The 22,710-nt window shown below is 43.9% G+C and overlaps 2 protein-coding genes across 5 annotated transcripts in view; one reads left to right on the forward strand and one right to left on the reverse strand.

Moving 5' to 3' along the window:
• The window catches only part of PXK (PX domain containing serine/threonine kinase like), a 59,999-nt gene extending 55,689 nt beyond the window's left edge, over positions 1–4,310 (forward strand). The window contains exon 18 of one of the 4 annotated variants that reach the window (XM_056867360.1): positions 4,108–4,310. In XM_056867360.1, the coding sequence (XP_056723338.1) occupies positions 4,108–4,310 (203 nt within the window). The remainder of the gene's footprint in view (positions 1–4,107) is intronic. The other 3 variants (XM_056867361.1, XM_056867362.1, XM_056867363.1) reach the window with 3 other exon arrangements.
• A 1,446-nt stretch (positions 4,311–5,756) lies between these two features.
• PDHB (pyruvate dehydrogenase E1 subunit beta) lies at positions 5,757–18,379 on the reverse strand. Its single transcript, XM_056856079.1, has 9 exons — positions 18,254–18,379; positions 14,244–14,351; positions 14,096–14,158; positions 12,876–12,911; positions 12,461–12,746; positions 9,725–9,835; positions 8,807–8,898; positions 6,921–7,062; positions 5,757–6,012 (listed from the first exon to the last, which is right to left on the reverse strand). Exons 1-9 carry the CDS (start codon positions 18,377–18,379, stop codon positions 5,867–5,869), a joined length of 1,110 nt encoding a protein of 369 aa, XP_056712057.1. The 3' UTR covers positions 5,757–5,866.
• Between the last annotated feature and the right edge of the window lie 4,331 nt (positions 18,380–22,710).

Here is a 22,710-nt window from a genome sequence, read left to right on the forward strand (position 1 = left end):
CATTGTAATTCGTGGGTTACTTGAGAGGCTCCTAAGATGTGAAAATGTGTGAACCACTTTCCAGTTTTCTCTCGCTGCACCGCATGCATTGATTTCATTTAAACAGGGAGCCCCTAGAGCTAGTCCAGTTACAGGGGGAGGGGCAGAGCCTTTTTGCAATGGTAGAGAGGTAGAGCATGCTACTTCCAAAGAACTCGATGTATAAGAAACAAGGTTCACAAAGTGATCCTGCCTTGTTACAAGAAGGAGGGTGGCTTTGTAGGTGTTGGCGGTTTCTTGCTTTTTTGCTTTGGCTTTGAATTTGCTTCATGATTGAGTTTTTGCCTGAATACTATGGTGGAGGAATGTTCAAATCGTCCTCTGAGGACGTTTGAACAAGTGAAGAGTAATAAAATGGCACACATGTTGCTTATGTATATAAGAGGGGCTGTTTCACTGCGTGCTACTTGTTCTATGGGTGCTTCTGAGGCTGTTGAAACCACACTTCACGCACAACTCATCAGTCAAATTTATTGCATTTTGTAACAATACAAATATTGTAGTCCGTTTCCCCCCCTCCCATTAGCTGGAGAAAACATCTAAGTAACATCTGCTTTTTATTTGTGCAATAAAACAATCCTCTGGAAAGGGACATTCAAGGCTAGCTATATGCCAGCTAGGAAAAATTAACTTGTACTTAGTAATTGATCCCTAAAAATGGAACTTCCAAGGACTATGTTGAGTGACTGAGGGTGGTAATAATGTGGTTGTAAGTGCCTTAAATACACCTGTCATTGGATTGCTTGTATTTTGATCTTGATCGCCTCGTGTCCTCCATGTGCCCTAGCAACTGAGTGCTCCTTTTTTTCTTTGATCTTTTGTCCCCCAAAACTTTACTGTTGATCTGCCATCCTTACGTGTCCTCTGCTGCTTTCTTACCTTTTGCATTTGGCTTCTCTGCTTCTGCCCTGTTGCACGTGTTGGGCTGGGTGTTTGCTTATTGAACTGCCATGCTTCATCTCAGAAGGGCTCAAATACAAATGTAGGTACACTCGCTTGGGATGTCGCTTTTGTTCACTTTGCTTGATCTTTATATGCCAGCTGATCCACAGGCGGCTGACCTGTAATGCTGCCGTTTCCCTGCACGTTCTGCGTTCCTTTGTGGGCTTTTTGCCAAGCGCTGTGTTTTATTTTATTTCTCTGCAACTGTACTTGGTTTTACGTGTTGTACCTGTTATTAACACAATTGGGAGAGATTCTCTGCTGGGAATAAAAGTTTTGTTGGTGCATGGCTGGAAAAATTGCTTAAATCTTTGTTCCCGTGGGATCTTTATTCCCTTGGGGCCATCAGCATTTTCACTCCCTGTCTACAGCTGCACCTCATTGCACTCATCCCCCCCCCCCGAATTGTGTTGTCCAGGCAGGAACAACCAGGTGTGAATGACTTCTATAGCACAATGATAGTGCAACATGCAGCAATGTGTGAATGCTGCCTTCATTAAGGCAGAGATCAGACTTAATTTATCCAGTTATGCTGATCTTTAGCAGAAAGTATTAATTTTTTTAATTCCATTCTTTATGCTTGTGGACCAACAGGTCATAAGCAAAACAAATTCAATACATTCCATAATACATAAATAACCAAGCATACAAAAATATAATAGAATATATAAATATAGAACCTCCAAACTGGGCTTGTCTCCCCAAAGACTGTGGGAAGTCCCTCTTTAATGTTGCTTCTCTACCCATGCATTCAAGGCTTCAGCTATGCAACCCAGGATTGGAGTCTGTGGTGCAAATGTATACATAAGGGGAAGCATGCAAGCAACCCTTTGCTGGTGTGATAAATTGTACAAGGGTGGATAGAAAAAGAAGAGTTGGTTTTTATATGCTGACTTTCTCTACCACTTAAGGAAGAATCAAGCCGGTTTACAATCACCTTCCCTTCCCCTCTCCACAACAGACACCCTGTGAGGTAGGTGGGGCTGAGAGAGCTCTAAGAGAGCTGTGACTGGCCCAAGGTCACCCAGCAGGCTTCATGTGGAGGAGTGGGGAATTAAACCCAGTTCTCCAGATTAGAGTCCACCGCTCTTAGCCACTACACCACAGGCAGTAACTTGGTGCTTCTAGTCAAACAGTGACAACCCATGGTTTGTCATTACAGGCCTTAGAAATCCTTGAGCTCACGTGATCTTCCTGCACTAATGTACAGCTCAGACCAAAGCCTTCCTCATTTGCAGTGAACCATAGTTTGTCATGATGTCTGAATGAGAAGAAATGACAACTTGTGGTTTGTTCTCTCTAGAACCCTAGTTTGTAGGCAAGGGAATGACCCAGGTTGTTCTGGATGTCACGGCATACAAGCATTGCTTGTTGCAAAGCAGCATGTTGTCCATCTTAGAGCGCTGTGCAAAGGGAGAAGAGAGAGAGACTGAAGGCTCTTTCCCACGACAAGGCACGATTTCTTCTGTCTGAAGACAGTCTCTGTGTGTATGTATAAAGCAATTTAGTAGTGGGAGTGGGTGAGGGGAATCGTCCAGTGAATTTAGAATTCTCATATCACTTTCGTGCATGAATGTAGGAACATGTATATACCATCCTGTGTGATTGTTGCACATCCAGCTCACACTTTGAGCCAGCTGCTAGCATGTGTAAATTTTATGCATGGGGGCGGGGTGCATGCTTTTTCTCATACTGCACTAAAGAAAACTTAGTGGTTTTTTGTCATCATAGGCATGAATGGGAAATTGCTATCAGCTTTCACTTACACAACTGCTACAATATTATGGGTTTTGACTGATTTTCCAGTGGAATGCACTGGCTTTGAGCACTGGACAATAACTAGGCACCTTTTGCTACGCTGCTTCTCTTGGTCAGAGTTCGAAAGGCTAACATCTGGTTTAAAACAAACTTGTGTTCATCTCTGTATCCTTTTGTCTTGCGTGTTTAAATTCTTGAGCGCTTGGGCTTCCACATGCATGCGGGTTTCCTGTGGTCAAAGAACCTAAAAGTTGAGCTGAAAGTCGTAACAAAATAATATTTATTATACGGTGTACACAGAAATAAAAACACTGGACCTTATATATAGGCTAATCAATTAAAAGAATATATATAAATAATTGCTAACTTTCCAACATTGTTGATGATAAAAACCAATATAAATGACCAATAACCAGTTGCGTTCTGGCCTGTGTGGCCTTCTTCAGTGGTCATATATACAATCACAACTGATATAGACACATCCAGAAATACATGTAAAACGTGTGCTATGAAGGAATAATCTTCTATATTGTGTGGTCCATTGTCACTTATACGCTAATACACTTTACCACTGGTTGATGGTATACACATCCGTACAACATTAGAACTACATTACAAGACTTCTGAGTGAGCCAATTCAAATGGTGAAATATCCATAATATACAACAGTAAGTGACAGTGGGCCACAGAATATATAAGGTCATTGCTTTTTTGCACATCTTTTACATGTATTTCTGGATGTATCTCTGTAACAATTGTAATTGTATATATGACCACTGAAGAAGGCCATACAGGCCAAAACGCGTCTGGTTATTCATTGGTCATTTATATTGGTTTTTATCACCAACAGTATTGGAAAGTTAATAATTATTTTTTTTAATATATATATATATAAAGATATATTATTTTGATTGATTAGCCTGTATACAAGGCTCAGTGTTTTTATTACTGTGTGCACCGTATAATAAATATTTTTTATTTTGTTACAATTCTCAGCTCAACTTTTAGGTTGCTTAGTTCAGGTTGAGGGTTCTTTTCCCCCTTTTTCGTTCCTTTTCGTTGGTTCCATTGGTTTCCTGTGGTCAGCCTGTGGCTCAGACTGTCCTGGAGTGAGAATCCCAGCGTTTACTCTCTAGTTGCTAACCCTCATGACTGTACAGAACACTGTCATGCTCCTGCCTGTGTTAAGTCCGCCTCCTCCTCCCATATGCCTGCGCTTTCATTAACGAAACGAATCACGTTGGCTTCTTCATGCTGCATGACTCCCTCTCCTACCGTTTTTCTTTTCTATACATTTGGCCCAGCTCACACTGCCCAACTGCAACTTTTTGGGAGTTTCGTCTTGACCGGTGTCGTCTTTCTCCTTAGCAGGGGCCTCCACAATTCCTTCACCGCCTCCGCCACCAGCGGCTCCTCCCCCGCCTCCCAATTTGGATGTGCCGACGCAGCCAGACTCCCGGCCTGTTAACAGCACAAGCCAGAGAGCCTTACTCAGCTCGATTCAGAGTTTTCAGAAAGGAACCTTGAAGAAAACTGAAACGTGCGACTATAGCGCTCCTAAGATCAGCTGAAACTGTTCACACCGACCCAGCTTGGATTTTACTTTTGTGTGTTCTAAGAACAGATTTCTCTCTGAAAATTTGATTTTAACCATGGCTTTGTGGTTTCTTTTCACGAGCCATTTCAAGCTTTTTCTAGACAATTTTTTCAGTGAGTAGCAACACTATTGCAGATTGCATGGGGAAGGTATGAAAAGTGTCAATTCCAGTTTAAAGGAACTTTTTTGTTTTTTTTTAGGGAATACTGTTTTGGGTAGCCAGTAAACTTCCTTCTAATTGAATCGAAATCAGTAGTTCAACAAAGACACTTACTTGGCCCTGGTTTTTCAGGGCTTTTAAAAGTCTAAGCCTGGGATACAGATGTTTGAAGCATGTTGGTTTAACTGTTCTAAAATTCACGTAACCGGAGAGTTATAACACGATAAAGTTGAGACTGCATCACTCCCAGTACTATTGAACCCCCTATTAAAATGACCATACTTGGAAGAAAGTACAGTTCTGGAATTAGTTTAATATCGAGCTGTTCTGCATTTATTCGAAATGTGGGGGACAGGGTTTTCCATCAAACCAAAATTTTGCAAGAAAAATGTGCTGGGAATTGAGGGAGCTATATAATTTAATTAAAATGCCCTTTTTAGTTTTATTCAAACCCTTAAATTGCACTTTAAAGGATTGTTGGGAATCCATTTTTAAAGTACAGTATACATCAGTGTGTGTTACTATGCAGAGAATGTCATTGTGTATAGGAGCTCATGTAACTTGTGATATACTCAGTCATATTTTTATTAAAATAAATGTCAATGGAATTTCATTTGTCTTAAGAGGACTGATGCCGCAGTTTTATGCTTTGTATTTGGATGGGAGACCACCAAGGAATACCAGGGTTGACTGTGCAGAGGAAGGCACTGGCAAACCACCTCTGTTCGTCTCTTGCCATGAAAACCCCAAAAAAGGGGTCGCCATAAGTTGGCTGCGACTTGACACAGCAGATAAGCAGCAATGAAACAGTAATAATGCCTTGTTCTGAAATCCTACTTGTCTAAAAATGACAAACACAGTACCAAAGTTTGCTTTACTTTAAAACATATTTCATCTAACTTGTTCATGATAATTTTGAAAATGGGTCATTAGAATTCTGCAGCTACAGTACAAGCTGTCTTCCCCCCCATGCCAGTGAAGGGTACTCCAGCCTTGGACAACTTTTTTCTGTTCATGTCCTTTATTTCAAGCTTTATAGATTACAAAATGACCATCGCAAGAATGGGATTGATTTCAATTGTACAATGATAAACAAGAACATTGTCCTACAATGAGAGTTGTTTACATAAAATACAAACTACAAAATGTTAAACCTGTCAATTCTCCCTTTGTATTTTCTTCTTAGAAGCAGAATGGGAGGCACTATATAGTCACTGTAACAGATTAGGCATCCAATATCCTTTTGCTTCCCATCCCCCTTTTCTGGCCCATGTACAAGTACAACCTGCAATATAATGACAAAAGCATTCCATAAATATTTTTAAAGACTTAAGTCTGGAAGGAAGCGCTTAAATATACACACAAACCCCCTAGATATTTAGTGTTTTCTTCACTGCAACTATAATATCCTTTACTTGAGGTAGGCAGTTCTCCTCCAGAGTCTTTGCATAAGGCATAGGGACGTCTGCACCAGTGACGCGAACGACTGGAGCATCCAAGTAGTTGAAAGCAGGTCCTGGAATCAAAACAAAGTGTAAAGATTCCCTTCACAAGGTAAAAGGGTTTTGAATAGGTCCAAGGGTGGGGGAAAAGAAGCCCTGGATCTTCTACCTATAGTGCAGCTTGGTTTGATAAAGCTGCCTAAAAAGGAACACAGAAAGAGCTGAGAATTGACACACCAGCACAAACTCTCATCCAGGGAAGGCTGTGCTCCTGCATTAGGCAATCCAGGAAGGGGGGCTGAAATCCGTGCCTTCCTCTTAATCGTACATAAAACAGAACAAAATTCAAGGACTGCAGTGCCTTCCTTTCACTGCCCTTCCCCACAAGTTAATCTGTCACAAGCTAAGTAGTATTAGAAATACTGCCCGCAATTTAGGATTTCAGTCAGAACCCTCACTGGCATTAAGGGATAGGTGCTGTTTGTAAGCCAGAGATCAACTTATATAATGAAAGATTTCCTTACTTGAAGGTATGAGATGGCTCCGACTACAGGGGAGGGGCCATGTCTCAGTGGTAGAGAATCAGCTTGGCATGCAGAAGATCCCAGGTTCAATCCCCAGCATCTCCAGTTAAAGGGACTAGGCAAGTAGGTGATGTGAAAGACCTCTGCTTGAGACCCTGGAGAGCTGCTGCCAGTCTGAGTAGACAATACTGACTTTGATGGACCCAGGGTCTACTTCAGTATAAGGCAGCTTCATGTATTCATGTGTACAGCCAATAGGCCTATGCTATGCAGGTATATTTTACAGGGAAGGAAGACTACAGGGATTTTGCTTTTCTGTCAAGAATCTAAACAGATCCCACAGCTGGGATACAATTTTCCTTTATGTGTAACTCTTCCTCCTCCTCCTCCCCCCATCCAAAAGGAGGAGCACAGAGGGACAGACAGCTAAGCGCCAACTTTAAGAACATCAAAAATACCTTCCATAATCCTGGCACATATTTCAGCTCCCACTCCAAACTGTGGCCAGCCGCCTTCCACTGTTACAAGATGGTTTGTCTTCACCACACTGGCCTCGACGGTATCAATATCTATTGGCCTAATACTACGAAGGTTGATGACCTGGGGAGGGAAAGAGAGCTGAAGACTCGCACTCAAGAGCGGCCAAGCAGAAGGCCTGCTTGTTTTGCTACAAAGGAATCGCCTCGCCTTGTTCAATGAGTAAGTGGTGGTGTAGGAGTAAAGAGACACCAAGCCACCTGCCGCACACAACCCCTGTGTAATCGAGCAGCGTGCTTCTTTCCCCTTGTAGTGCAAAAAAGCACTTCTCCAGCCACACGGTATGTGCAAAGCTTTTTGTGTTCTTGCGTAAGGATCAATCTGAACTACTTGAACAGCAAGTGCAGAGCTTGACTGAAGCGGAACAAACATGCTGAGAATCAAAACCTTTAAAAAAATAACTATGCAGTCTGGCAGAAGGGGGCTGAATTCCTTCTCATCTGCCACGGTAAGATTTATGGCTGTGAAGTTATTCAAAACCTGCAGCAATGCTTTGTGAGGTCTCAAAAGCAGATGGTTGTATGTGCATGAGGGAGGGGAGATTCAGCAGGGTTTGTAATGGTTGGCAGGGGGGAGGCACTGGTACCCTACACAAAAATTATGAGAGATAAGTACATAAAATGGACTTTCTTTAAGCAGGCAACTGCTCTTAAGTAATTTCACAAGTTTAAAACTGATTGCTTTCTATAAACAGACTCAGAGTTAGCTTTAATTAAGATGGTGCCTTTCTACCACAACGTATATACACAAAAGCAGCATTCCTTCCCCAGAGATGAATATTCTTTTTAGATAAATTTTTAAGTTAGTCAAACGATGCTTAGCTCAGTGGCAGAGAACATGTACTGCATATATAAATGGCTCAAATTTAATCCCTGGCATTTCCAATTAAAAGATCTCAGCGGGTCTGGGACAGACTGCAGCTTGAAACTCTGGAGGGCTGTTGTGTGTGTATAAAGTGCCGTCAAGTCGCAGCCGACTTATGGAGACCCCTTATGGGGTTTTCAAGGCAAGAGACTAACAGAGATGGTTTGCCAGTGCCTTCCTCTGTATAACAACCCTAGACTTCCTTGGTGGTCTCCCATCCAAATACTAACCAGGGCTGACCCTGCTTAGCTTCTGAGATCTGACGAGATCAGGCTAAAGGTAAAATTGGGCTAGAGATGTAGCTGATGGGAGAATAAGGCTGATGCAATATAAGGCGGCATCATGTTTCATCTAAATGACTCATCAAATAGGCTCTGAAAGCTTAGGGTTGGTTTGGCCTAAGTTTTCTGCTCACACAAAGCCTGCTGTCAGTGGGACAAAATGTTCCCCACCCATTTCTTGCCCTGAAATGCCACTCCTGGGAGACAAGAGATCCTTAGAAACAGCATGAAAGGCAAATCTGGGATCTGCAGCAGGAAGGGGGAAATTGCCCCTTACGTTAACAGGAAACTTAGTCTGAATCCAGCCCTTAATAAACATTTGCTTAATCAGAGCAGTTTATCCAGTTCAGATCAATGGGGGGAAAATGGTCCATAATTTGGCGTTACTCAGCAAAGACTTTGAGTGCAGGGCATATATCCTCTTGCCTTCAGAGAAAAAGTCATTACCTTTTCTCTCGTCTCATGCAAGTTGCTCAGCCTCCTCCCCAATCATTTTCTGACACCTATGACTAAGTTGTTCCAGCACTGCAAGTCCACAGAAGGATGGAATCCCGGTGGGACTCAAGTTGACTACATGAAGCTGTCCTTAACATATCGCAATACAAAAATAGCTCTAAAAAAGGATTCTCCACTGTGGATTATGCCACAAAATGATAACATACCTCACATTCCACCCCGTCTTTGGCAAGAACAATAGCTGCTTCCATACAGTGCCCAACGAACCGTGAATGAGACACTAAAGTAAGGTGAGTTCCTGAAACAGAAAGTCCCAACGAAGCTATCACTAAAAAGCAGATATTTTGGCCCATGTTCCTAAAAGTTAAAGATCATCCACGTGCTGGCCGCCAATATGCCCAAGTGTTTTTTTTTAATTAATTTATATTTACCATAACATTTGTTGCTTTTTAAACTGGTCTCTGCTGACTCCAGATAAAGGGTATACACACAGTGAATAAACTGGCCTGATGTCCCATCTGCCACCCCAAAACCCAATCATAGAGTTGGAAGGGACCACCAGGGTCATCTAGTCCAACCCCCTGCAAAATGCAGGAAATTCACAACTACCTCTCCCCCAACACCTGACCCCTACTCCATGCCCAGCAGATGGCCAAGATGCCCTCCCTCTCATCATCTGCCTAAGCTCATAGAATGAGCACTGCTGACAGATGGCCATCTAGCCTCTACTTAAAAACCTCCAGGGAAGGAGAGCTTACCACCTCCTGAGAAAGCCTGCTCCACTGAGAAACCGCTCTAAACGTTAGAAAATTATTCCTAATGTCTAGACAGAAACTCTTTTGATTTAATTTCAATCCAGTTGCTGGAAAGCAAAATTAATGGACTGGAAAAAATCCACTTTGGTACTGAGGGAAACAAACATCTTCATTAAACTCCAGCATATGCCAAAGCGCAAGCTTTCTCAGAGGATGGGCCATTTCAGGTAAAGTGCTGTTGGACACTGACTGGCTAGACCGTATGTATTCAGACAGCACAGGCCTTTTAAAATGTAAGGAGGAAGCATTTCCCAGAGTGGCCGTGGAGCAGAGACCCCCATCACAGTGCAAATAGCTGGCGTTGCTTACCTGGTTTTTCTATCTTAGCCTTTCCAAGAGGAACAAGGAAGTCCTTTGACAGAGCTTCCTCAGACATCTCAAAGGGAACACCATACATCAGTTCATTTTCCAGCATTACAACTATGAAGAAAATAAGAAAATACGCATTGGAACGTTCTGATGACATTGTTCACCTGTATGATAAGTGTGCAAATTGGCAGAGGGGGCACTTTGGATCAGTACCATGGCATGGGCTGAATATAACTGTTCCCTTCCTGCAACATTAACAGCCCATTCCTGACCTCAACGGACAAAAGTCCTTTGGAGGCCGGAAGGGGGCTGCACTGGTGTAAATGGGACAGCGGCCATCCCACTTACGCCGTCCAGGTGGGCTTGGACGCCGGCGCGGGGGGGGTATCCGGATGCTGGTCTCCCGGCGCTGCCATGGCAGAACTGCCATGGGATACTGGCTGGGCCCTGCGCCGGCGTCCAAGGGGTGTTCCCGGAGCGTGCTGGGGGTGGAGCTGCCAGTAGGCAACTTCCTGTCCCCTTTCAGCCCGGCACGCCGACAGGGAGAACAGCGATGCTGCAACAGCTTTTTTGCTGGCACAGCCTTGCTGTTCTCAATGGAGCAAAATGCCCCATTTAAAATATAAAAAGCCAAAAGGCTTTCAACATCAGGGAAATGGTTTGGAGGCACCTCGACAGCATCTCAGCCACCGAAAAGTCAGGAATGGGCTGTTAGTCAATAAAATTAACACTATCCTACACAGCTATCATCCTCAATAGGAAAAACAGACATGTATAATAAAAGTGCATGATTTTTTTTCTTACTGGGTTTTAAAAGTAGCTCAGAAGATGATGATTTCTTCTCGTCCCACAGCTTTGGGAAGGGAGAGAGCTTAACATCCTCAGGCCGCTCCCGCCAACCCTAAATGGATCCTGCAGCAGCTGCTTTTTCATGGTTTAAAATTATGTTACTAGATTTAACCATAGCCTCCTGCTTCACGTTGGCTCAGTTTGGCATAGAGGACCTTTGTTTGGTGCGATGGAGCAAAATCGGAAGCGTAAAAGGATGTTGTTAAAAAAAAAACCGGTTAAAAAGATGGCAAGGAAGCATGTATTGGCTCTTTGTCAAATGCACAGCCTGTGGCGGTCCCAGAAATTTAGATTCCAGGGTACATGTCCCCAAAAGCCATGAAAATCCTAGATGGATCAGTCTCATTACACATAGATTTGCATTATTTGAAGGTAGGAAGGTGTGTGTGTGGATCTACTTACTACAGCTCAGATTCAATGTAGTATCAACTTCATGCAGTCATTTGACTTGTATCAAAGGTGAGCAGATAAAGTCATGCATTGATAACACGAACAGTTGCAAATACAAAACACTGGTTCAGGGAGGGAAATATGGTCATAGCTCATTTTTCGCTGTTCCTTCAGAGGAGCACCTAGTTAGTCTAATTAATTTTAATTAACTTCTTAAAAACCTACCTCTTAATTAAAACTGTTCAAATAAGTGTCTAAAATTCTGCAAACCACATAAACTGTTTGCTGCGTCTCAGCAACTTTTATGGCAGTTCTAAACCTTCGGGTAGCAGCGGAATACTTCAAAAACCTCTAAGCAATATCTGCTCAGGATTCCTAAGTCAGAGGAATTCTCAGTGGGATTTCCAGTGATCAGCAATTGTACGCTGTCTCTCCGCTCCCTATTCTGGCCCACTATATGCCAAATGCTCTGAAGTTCATATCTCCTCTCTTTTCCAGAGGTCCAAATTCCTAAGAAACCATCTGCAAATTTTCCTCCCAGAGTCCTATCAATTGTATTCCACCAACACAAGAAAACTCCAAACTTTATAGTTGCCCAAGCCAAAAACATTACAGTCAGAAGAAATTACGGGCTGTACCCTATAGAACTACAAAACAGTGCAAGCTTGCAGAAGGTATTTTTGTTCTCCTCCCCTTTCCCACTGCAGCCCTTTCCATGCCCCAAAAAGCTATTCCTAAGGGAAGGGATCCTCAGAAATGATGAGCAATGCAGCATAGGTAAGAAGCAACAGCAGGGAGAAATCAGCAGTCTGTGGCCCCATCCTTGTGTGTCAGCTGTGAAACAATTCATGCAAGAAGCAGGAAGCAGCAAAAAAAAAAAAAAAATCCCTTCACAAGTTGATCCGTATGTGGGTTGGTAAAGATCCAACTCTACAAAAATTTCCTTTGTGTAAGCATATTAAATGCTGACATGCCAAACTGCATTAGGTGGGGCTCCAAAGATCTGATTAGGCCCATGCTAGCCCAATAGAATGTTTGCCTTTTTTTTTTAATAGTTGTCCCAACTCACTCACCTCCTTACTGTATTAGGAAGAGCTGTTAAAATTTTCCTCGCTTTCCAAAACTGTTGGCCAAGTTGCCCCCAGAGGCTGTGAAAACTATTTTTAAAGTCCCCTCGGGTTCACAGAACTAGAAACCAGGCCTTTTGTACACCGTTGGACGATGTTCTACTGCATTATCTGGCCAACAGTAACAACTTAGTCTCGCTCTGATTCGAGCACAAGAAATAACAGTGGAACAATGGTTTATGTCAAGACAGCAGCAGCGTATTCGCGAGATGATAACTGTGCTAATTTCTTACCCAGGCCTGGAACAGTTTCGGCACGCTGCAAATTCCACCAGACAGGGTTTTCCTCTGAAATGCTGAGCTGCAGAAGCAACCCAAGAAGCTAGCACTTAAAAATTACACACACACACAGATCTTGTGGATTCCTTCACCTGGATTATCATCCCGGATTGCCGATTTAAGGAGACCTTTTGCATCCTCCGAACTCCAAGGGCTCACTACTTTCAGTCCGGGACAGTGCCCGTACCAGGCTGCAAAACACTGGGAATGCTGGGCTGCCACTCCTGCCGAGGCTCCGTTTGGACCTCTGAAGACGATGGGCACAGGCACCAACCCAGCAGACATGTAGTAGGTTTTGGCAGCTGAGTTTATGATCTGGTCAATGGCTTGCATTGAGAAGTTGAAGGTCATGAATTCACAAATGGGCCTCAAGCCAGCCTATTAAAATAAAGCATCTGCGTTAATAACTCTAGCGTTTAAAAACAAGCAAACCAAGAATGAATTGGTTGTTTTGGATATAGAAAAATGCTTTTCTTTATTTTAGAAACCCCATTGGAAGCTACATACCATAGCAGCACCTACAGCAATTCCAGTAAATCCCATCTGAAAAAATAGTAAAGAAAAAAATGTGATAAGAGCTTAGCATCATGATGACTGAAGAAATGAGATGGCCTGAATGTATTTGAGATATGCAGATTACACCAAACTATTGGCAGAAAAAAGTTAAAGCAGACAGTACCAAAGCAGGAATAGAACTGAACACCAAGAAGTCAAAAGTGATGACTACTGGGGAATTACACAACTTTAAGGTTGACAATGAAGAAATTTAAATTGTTCTAGATTTTTATGTTCCTTGGCTCCATCATCAACCAAAAAGGGGACTGCAACCCAGAAATCAGGAGACTGAGACGGTGAGACATGAAGGAGCTATAAGATTCTTAACTGTAAGGATGTGTTGCTGGCTACCAAGATCAAGTTAATTCATGCCGTAGTATTTATTTATTTATTAAAATTTCTAACCCCCCTCCAATCCCCGGCCAAGGCCGGGCTCAGGGTGGGTAACAACATTAAAACCACAAATATGACGATAAAACGTTTAAAACCTTAAATACCATTCCTGGAAAAAAAAATTTGAACAGATGGTTGCCATACAATATAGTGCCAGCTGCAGCAAGAGATGCCTAAACCAAGGTGAACCAGGTTGGCTATCCACCCCCCTATAACATCAGTTGTAAAAATAAAAGCGGGGGGGGGGGAGTAAGAAGACCAGCATTGATATCACCTGCACCTGTCCTCTGTTATAAGCCTGGTGGAATAGCTCTGTCTTACAGGCCCTGCGGAACTCTTTCAGGTCTGATGTTACTAGGCAGTGTATGCATAGGTATGAAAGTTGGACAATGAAGAAAGTTGATGGAAAGAAGGTTGATCAATTTGAAATGTGGACTGCCAAAAAGACAAATTGGTGGGTTCCAGATCAAATCAAACCTGAACTCTCCCTAGAAGCTAAAAGGACTAAACTGAGGCTATTGTACTTTGGTCACATTATGAGAAGACAACAGCCACTGGAAGACAATAGTGCTAGGAAAATCTGAAGGCAGCAGGAAAAGAGGAAGAGCCAACCTGAGATAGATTGACTCTATAAAGGAAGCCATGGCCCTCAGTTTGGAATACCTGAGCAAGGCTGTTAACGATAGGACAATTTGGGGGGCCTTAATTCATAGGGTCGCCATTGGTCAGAAGCCACTTGAGGGCATTTAACACACATTATACGTGCTATGAATTCATACCTCTGATATAGGAGTGTCAATTATCCTCTTATCACCGTATTTCTTCCAGAGTCCTCTGCTAATCTATAGAAGTAAAAAAAAAAAGTTTTAAGTTGTTACTCATGTTGCCCCTTCTTACATTGATTATGCCCTTTCTATGCACTCTTACCTTGTATGCACCATCATACTGCGCAACTTCCTCCCCAAGCAAGAAAACTTTCTCGTCCCTCTCTATTTCCTCATCCAAGGCCTGATTTAAAGCATCACGGACAGTCACCTGTTGATGAAGAGACATACTGAGGTCACAATTCAAAACTGTTTAAAGTACTCATGCTGAAACCTTAACATCACCTGGGATGAATGATATCTTGGATGCAAGTGTGGTAGGGAACTCTTCTGGCTTAAGAGTGTTTGATGGGATCTCTGTCTTAGAATCATAGAATTGGAAGGGACCACCCGGGTCATATAGTCCAACCCCCTGCACAATGCAGGAAATTAACAACTACCTCCCCCCACATCCCCAGTGACCCCAACCCTCCCCCCGCCATGCTGGATCCCACAATAAAAGCACTCCCAACAGATGGCCTTCTAGCCTTTGCCTAAAGATCTCCAAAGGTGGGGACTCCAACACCCTCCGAGGCAGCACATTCCACCGTCGAACAGCCCTCACCATCAGAAAGTTCTTCCTAATGTTTAGGTGGAATCGCTTTTCTATTAGTTTAAATCCATTACTCCGTGTCCTAGTCTCTGGAGCAACAGAGAACAAGCTAGTTCCCTCATCAACATGACATGCTATCATGTCTCCCCTCAACCTTCTCTTCTCCAAACTGAACAAACCCAACTTCCTTAGATGAGCACAAAAAAGGGTTAGAAGGAACAGCAAAGGTGTTTCCAAGACACTTAGAGAAGCCAGGTCTACACAGAGTCCTTCTCAGGTCTATTCAATGGGGCTTACTCTCAAGCAAGTGTTATTAGAATTGCGCTGATCCGTTTCAACAGTGGGCAACTCACCCACTATTTGCAGCAACGCAAATCTCTGAAGCAGAAGCAAGCTAGGCATCAGGCCAGTCCAATCTGGGCAAGACATGATCTTTTCCTTTGCTACGTTTGTCAGCAAGGATTAGGGGCAGTCTCTAAGAGAGCTCTTTTGGATATTTTTTCTGACCAAGTTCACATGCAGTGAGATATCTTTGAGGAATGACAAGCACGAATGCTTCCACTTAGTTTTGTGTGCCCTTCTTCCTGGTTCCAAACGTTTGGTTTTGTGTTGAACAAAAAAAATTATTTCCATCAGGCGATCAACAGTATCAAGATCTCTTTTCAAACCAGTAACAGCCACAGACTCTGGGAGATCTGACATTAAGACTCAACATTTACCACAGACCACATGTAACATCTTGGCTATATCCTCCCACAGCATGTGTTCAAAATCAGAAAGCATACTTAACACCTTTCAGCTACATTGTCGTCCTGCAAATGTATTGCACAAGGGACTAAAGGACTGGTCTCTTAAGTCTTCTGCCAACAGTCTGGCAATCCCACCAGAAGGCTCTCATACCACCCACCAGAAAATCAGTGATTTAATAGATGCTTTCTACAAACAGAATCCCAGAGCCTTCGTGGTGTAGTGATTAAGAGTGGTGGTTTGGAGTGGCGGAGTCTGATCTGGAGAACCGGGTTCAATTCCCCACTCCTCCACATGAGTGGTGGAAACTAATCTGGTGAACTGGATTGGTTTCCCCACTCCTACACACGAAGCCAGCTGAATGACCTTGGGCAAGTTACAGCTCTCTTAGAGCTGTCTCAGCCCTACCTACCTCACAGGGTGTCTGTTATGGGGAGGGGAAGGTGATTGTAAGCCGGTTTGAGTCTCCCTTAAGTGGTAGAGAAAGTCAGCATATAAAAACCAACTCTTCTTCTTTGCCTTGTTGGGCAAAAGGACACACCAAGGTACCAGGTATGCATACATGAAATCCCTCCTACCACCTTTAGGAAAGCAAATCTTCACACTGCTACAGCATATTAAAAACACTGTATTCGTTAAACTATTTTAGCCAAGATTTCCCCCCCCCCAATTACCAAAGAAAGCAACTATCTAATTTTGAACGTTGGCACATTTTTGCTGCCCGAACTTAACCGCTCTGGTCTTAAGCAATCTCCAAGAGCCCTGAGTGACTGTACCCGATATGAGTGCTCAGTGCATGGCAGCTGCATGACAGCCACAGCACAGCAAGGCACTAGCAATGAATGCACGTGCCAACATAACGGGTTATTTAACCCTTAAATGCATATTCATATTTTGGTATACAACACTGACGTGATTAAGGGGCTGCAAAATACCCCACTTCCTTTAAAAGTAGGGAAAGAGGCAACTGGAATCTATAGATTCAACTGAGGGAACAATAATATAAATAGTTTCTAGAAAAAGATCACACACTTTATTTTTACCCAGCTCGTTTTTTTTTATCTTCCCCTTTCCTCCAAGGAGCTCAAAGTGGCTTATATGACTCTTCCTTATTTTATCCTCACAACAATCCTGTGAGGTAGGTCAAGATGAGACAGAGTGGTCCAAGCTTCAAAGCCAGAAGGAAGACCTGAACCTGGTTCTCCCAAGCCCTAGTTCAACACTCTAACCACTGCACCCTACTGGCACTTTCCTCCCACCATCCTTTAAAAATAAAAAGTGATCCCCCCCCCCCCAGGTCACTTACTTTCCTTAGTTATTTGAAGAAGTGAGCTGTGGCGCACGAAAGCTCATACCTTGCCAGAACTTTTGTTAGTCTTTAATGGAACATTTAAACATTTCAATCATGGGAGTAAGTGAACTAAAGTGGGCTGGATTGGGACATTTTCAATCAGAAAATCACAAAGTGTTACAAAAACAGAATTACAAAAACAGAAGAAACTTAATTTGCTTAATAGTGAGGCAAGATGTAGCACTCAAGAGCTATAATGCAAAGTCTGAATGAGGGCACTTAACACACACACACGGTGCGACTGGACTCTTGCTCTTTTCTACTTTCCTTAGTTCAATTCACAGTGGGCAGCCGTGTTAGTCTGTCTGCAGTAGCAGAAAAGAGCAAGAGTCCAGTAGCACCTTAAGACAAACAAAAATATTTTCTGGCAGGGTATGAGCTCACGAAAGCTCATACCCTGCCAGAAAATATTTTTGTTAGTCTTTAAGGTGCTACTGGACTCTTGCTCTTTCCTTAGTTCAAATCCGGTCTATTCTCTATTTCCAGCACCTGGCTCTAGAAGCTGGTCGCAAAGGTCACTACAGATCTCTCCAGGAGCTGAACCGTGCAGGATCCTTGCACCAGCCAGCACGATGCCCTAAAAACCAATCTCCCACTAGGGGAAATCAGCCCGAGCAACGCTTCTCACAAATCATCAGCACCAGGGGGAAGAGGGCCCTCGCCCCAGCCAAAGGAGAGGGGGGCTTAGTATTGGCTCTTGTAGGTTATCCGGGCTGTGTGACCGTGGTCTTGGTATTTTCTTTCCTGACGTTTCGCCAGCAACTGTGGCCGGCATCTTCAGAGGACTAACACTGAAGGACAGTGTCTCTCAGTGTCAAGTGTGTAGGAAGAGTAATATATATAGTCAGAAAGATGTTGGGTTTGAGCTGAATCATTGTCCTTTGATACTTTTTGCATATTAACATACCACACCCTCATTAGCACATTATCTTTATACTTACAGGACAACGATTCGCACATTACCTTTGGTACTTTTTGCAGGACAATGACTCAGCTCAAACCCAACCCCTTTCTGACTATATATTACTCTTCCTACACACTTTAACACTGTCCTTCAGTGTTACTCCTCTGAAGATGCCTGCCACAGCTGCGGGCGAAACGTCAGGAAAGAAAATACCAAGTCCACGGTCACACAGCCCGGATAACCTACAAGAACCAAGGCAATACTGACCGTGGAAGCCTTCGACAATATTTTGGGGCTTCGTATCTTCCAAGCATGGGGCCCCCAAACCACCCTACAGCCCCAGCACCTTCAGGGTCGGAAATGCAAACCCGGAAGCAGAGGGAGGAGTTCCCACCCTATTCAGCGGCCTCCTCTCCTCTCCCCCCCGACGGGAGCTCCAAGGGGACCCCGACCTCCACCGGCGGTGTCACTCCTATCCAACTTCTCCCTGAAGGGTATCCCGGGTTCAGGCTCCTTTACCTGAGCAGCGGCAGGCGCAGAGGCGTGGAGGCCCCGCCGCGGGGGTCCGGCCAAGCGCCCGCCTCCCACCCGCTGGCTGCATCGGACCAGGCACCTCAGCGTCCCCGACACCGCTGCCGCCGCCATCTTGGCTCTGCCCTCAGCCCGAGAGGATTCCCGGAGTAACGCCCCGCCCCGGCTCGTGCTCTCTTGTTGCCTAGCAACGGGAGGGAGGGAAAGGAAAGGAGTAGGCGGGACTACGCGGCGGGAGTTCCACTTGACGCGGTCCCGGGCTCACTTCCGCCCTTCTTTCCACGCATTGGTTGCGGCGACAGGGAAACGACCTGTAGGCTCCACCCTCGTTTCCTGTCGGACTGGACGGCGTGGGGAGTGTAGTGCGCATGCCCGAAAGTGGCTGGGGGGGGGGGGGTCTACGATAGAAGTGGTTGGTTGGTGCGTGGATCCTGAACTAAAACCCAGACAAGCTTTTGTTAGGCACAAATGAGAGCTCGCATATGTGGTGTGTTGGAGGAGAGTGTTACGGATACCGTGGACTGCCCAAAACAAAACAAAAAACAAATCAGAGGGTTATAACTCAAATCAGCCCTGAACTGACCCTAGAAGCTAAAATGACTAAACTGAGGCTATCGTATTTTGGTCAAATCATGAGATGACAAGAGTCACTGGAAAAGACAGTCATGCTAGGAAAAGTGGAGGGCAGCAGGAAAAGAGGAAGACCCAACAAGAGATGGATTGACTCTCTAAAGGAAGCCACAGCCCTCAATTTGCAAGATCTGAGCAAGGCTGTCAAAGATAGGACATTTTGGAGGACTTTCATTCATAGGGTCGCCACGAGTCGGAAGCGACTTGACGGCACTTAACGCACCAATAAAAGGTATGGTGTTGCAATGTTATGTGCATTGTGTTCTGGAGTTTAGATGCCGGTAAATATGTATTTGGGCCAAATCCCCAGACCTTTTTATCATAAAAAATAGGAAATATGTCTATCCTGCAGTTAACTTAGTTCTTACGTACTAAAATTACTGATTTGATCAATCTGAGTTTTCACAAATAGGATCACAGAGTTGGAAGGGACCACCAGGGTCATCTAGTTCAACCCCGTGCACAATGCAGGAAATTCACAACTACCTCCCCCACACACACCCCAGTGACACATACTTCATGCCCAGAAGATGGCCAAGGTGCCCTCCCTCTCATGAACTGCCTAAGGTCACAGAGTCAGCATTGCTGACAGATGGCCATCTAGCCTCTGCTTAAAAACCTCCAGGGAAGGAGAGCTTACCACCTCCCGAGGAAGCCTGTTCTACTGAGGAAGCGCTCTAACTGTTAGAAAGTTCTTCCTAATGGTTAGACAGAAACTCTTTTGATTTAATTTCAGCCCATTGGTTCTGGTCCGACCTTCTGGGGCAACAAAAAACAACTCGGCACCATCCTCTATATGACAGCCCTTCAAGTACTTGAAGATGGTTATCATATCCCCTCTCAGTCTTCTCCTCTCCAGCCTAAATATACCCAGCTCCTTCAACCTTTCCTCACAGGACTTGGTCTCCAGACCCCTCACCGTCTTGTAAATCTTGTAAATGTGTATATTTGTACACTATCCAACTGAAAGGACAAGTTCTTTGATTTTGATTTCTATAATAACACTTGGGGATTGTAATTTAAAAGAAAGTGCAGAAATAGCCAATGATTAGATTATTCTAACTGGGCTCATTAGCACAGCTATTAGTCAGTTGTCATTTGCATACTGACGCAAGCTCAGAGAACATATTTCAATGACGGTACTGGAGAGATTATGGGCATTAACTAAATATAAACCTTCATGTTGGCAGAATCACAGTTGTCATTCTCTATTTGCAAATTATAATATTCATAGCAACCCAAAACAAAAGGCCCAAGAGTGCTTATGATCCTTTTCACTTGTGTAAAGGCTTATCCAGCTGTTGGCACTGACACTGGTTTGAAAACAAAAGCCATGTAATAGCTGTAGGGCCAGCCAAAATAACACAAAAGTGTGCAAGTTTTCATGTTATACACATCTCTTTGTCAGGCTAGATGTAAAAAAAAAGTTCTTAACATCCATTTCAATTATGAGTTCTGGATAACATGAAAGCTTACACTATTGTGTGTTATTTTGGATGGTCCTGATAAAAAGGGTATCACACAGCTTCTGTTTTTAGATTTTACTTTGGATCAACATGGTTACTTTTCTGTCAGTGGTTGGCAGTTCTCAAACTCTGCCTTAGTGAGCCTTGGAAAACAAACTCAACAGATTGCCTTTCTAAGGTTTAACAAAGGTAGTTTCAGACCTAGCTCAAAAACATCTGAGTGGCTTGCTCCTCACGAAACACTGCTTTTGTTTAGCTCATGCTCATTCCAGCTTCGTTGGTGCAAAGAACAGATGGATTGTATTTTGTAGATCAGCTCTATCTGCTACTCTGCTGCCCTTAATGTCCTAAAACCTGCTGTCTGAGCAAACTGTCTCACCTCATCAAGTAGCTGCCTCTGTGCAGTATGTGCACAGGCTGGAATCTCTAGCCAAGGCGGGAACAACCATATCAAAGGAAAAAGGGGGCCCATAATGTGGGAATTAATGTGAGAGTGGGTATGTTTGCAACTATTTGGTCTTCAAGTCATTTGCTCGTTGAAGGCAATGAAACTCCACAGTGATCAATAATGCCTGAAGCATGTTGTTTACATCTGCAGGCTATTGCCCTCCTGTGGCAAATATTTATGAATGTTTTGGTAGACTGGAAGTTTTCCATGGAAAACTAGGTCGTATTTTCTCTAAGGCACCCTCTTAGTTTACAATTTCACACACACGGGTTACACATGAACACATGAAGCTGCCTTATACTGAATCAGACCTTTGGCTCACCAAAGTCAGTATTGTCTACTCAGACCCGCAGCGGCTCTCCAGGGTCTCAGGCAGAGGTCTTTCATAGAATCATAGAGCTGGAAGGGACCACCAGGGTCATCTAGTCCAACCCCCTCCACAATGCAGGAAATGCACAACTATCTCCCCCCACACCCTCAGTGACCCCTACTCCATGCCCAGAAGATGGCCAAGATGCCCTCCCTCTCATGAACTGCCTAAGTTCATAGAATCAGCATTGCTGACAGATGGCCATCTAGCCTCTGCTTCACATCACCTACTTGCCTAGTCCCTTTAACTGGAGATGCCGGGGATTGAACCCTGAACGTCAGGACAGTGGAGACTGGAAATAGTGAAATGGTGCTCAGACTCACAAAATGCCCTGCCCGTGTAGGGGAAAAGGCCATTCCCAGGGGACCCAGGGATCAAAAACTGGACAATGGAGCCTGCCTTGAGATGGGGTTGCTGCCCAGGATTATGAAAATGTTACAACAAAGCTAAGTACACAGCTGTACTATTCAAAGCAGAAGAGAGATGTATAAGCTTGAAAAGAAAGATCACACCAATTTGAAGTTTAGCAAAACTTCAAGTTTGGGATTTCATGTATGTTCAAACTGAAATTAGGCTCTGATATTTCCCCTCCCCCCAAATCTTGAACAACATTCAATGCATTGGTTCTCGTAGGTTATCCGGGCTGTGTAACCGTAGTCTTGGTATTTTCTTTCCTGACGTTTCGCCAGCAGCTGTGGCCGGCATCTTCCTGTCTTGAAAACCTCCAGACTAACAAAGACTACAGTCAACAATAGCCATGAGGATTAGCTTTGGATTTCACACATTAACAGATCACTTCAGGATACAATGGTTCCATATTAACATACCACATCCTCATTAGCACATTATCTTGATACTTACAGGACAATGATTAGCACATTACCGTTGATACTTTTTTGCAGGACAATGATTCAGCTCAACCCAACCCCTTTCTGACTATATATTACTCTTCCTACACACTTGACACTGAGAGACACTGTCCTTCAGTGTTACTCCTCTGAAGATGCCGGCCACAGCTGCTGGCGAAACGTCAGGAAAGAAAATACCAAGACCACGGTCACACAGCCCGGATAACCTACGAGAACCAATGAACTCTGACCGTGAAAGCCTTCGACAACATTCAAGACAGTAAGTGAAAATCTTGCCAAATTCACTATTTTTACAGTTCCCCCCCCCCTCTTCCCTTGTCTGTTCCCATATTTACTTTAATTTTTCATAGAGAAGGCCCCCTCCTTCCTTTCTGCTGCTGGATACCTTTTAAAATTAACATATTGTCACAGATATGGCCAGACATATAGGGGAACAGTTTCTGGACTTGACCCAAAACATCATAGAAAATCCTTGTGCTGTCGTAGCAGCTGCTCCTGAAACAACATTTTAAAAAACCTCACAGCCAATCAGATCAGCTATGGCCAATCAGAATTCCCGCTGGGCAAAAGCCCCACCCACTTTCAAAAAACACTCGGCAGGCTTCAGGAGAGATGTCAGCAGATACCATGGTCCCCAAGAGCACCACATTGAGAACCCCTGG

Source organism: Euleptes europaea, chromosome 1 (assembly GCF_029931775.1).
Source record: "Euleptes europaea isolate rEulEur1 chromosome 1, rEulEur1.hap1, whole genome shotgun sequence".
In the NCBI taxonomy this organism is placed as follows: domain Eukaryota; kingdom Metazoa; phylum Chordata; class Lepidosauria; order Squamata; family Sphaerodactylidae; genus Euleptes; species Euleptes europaea.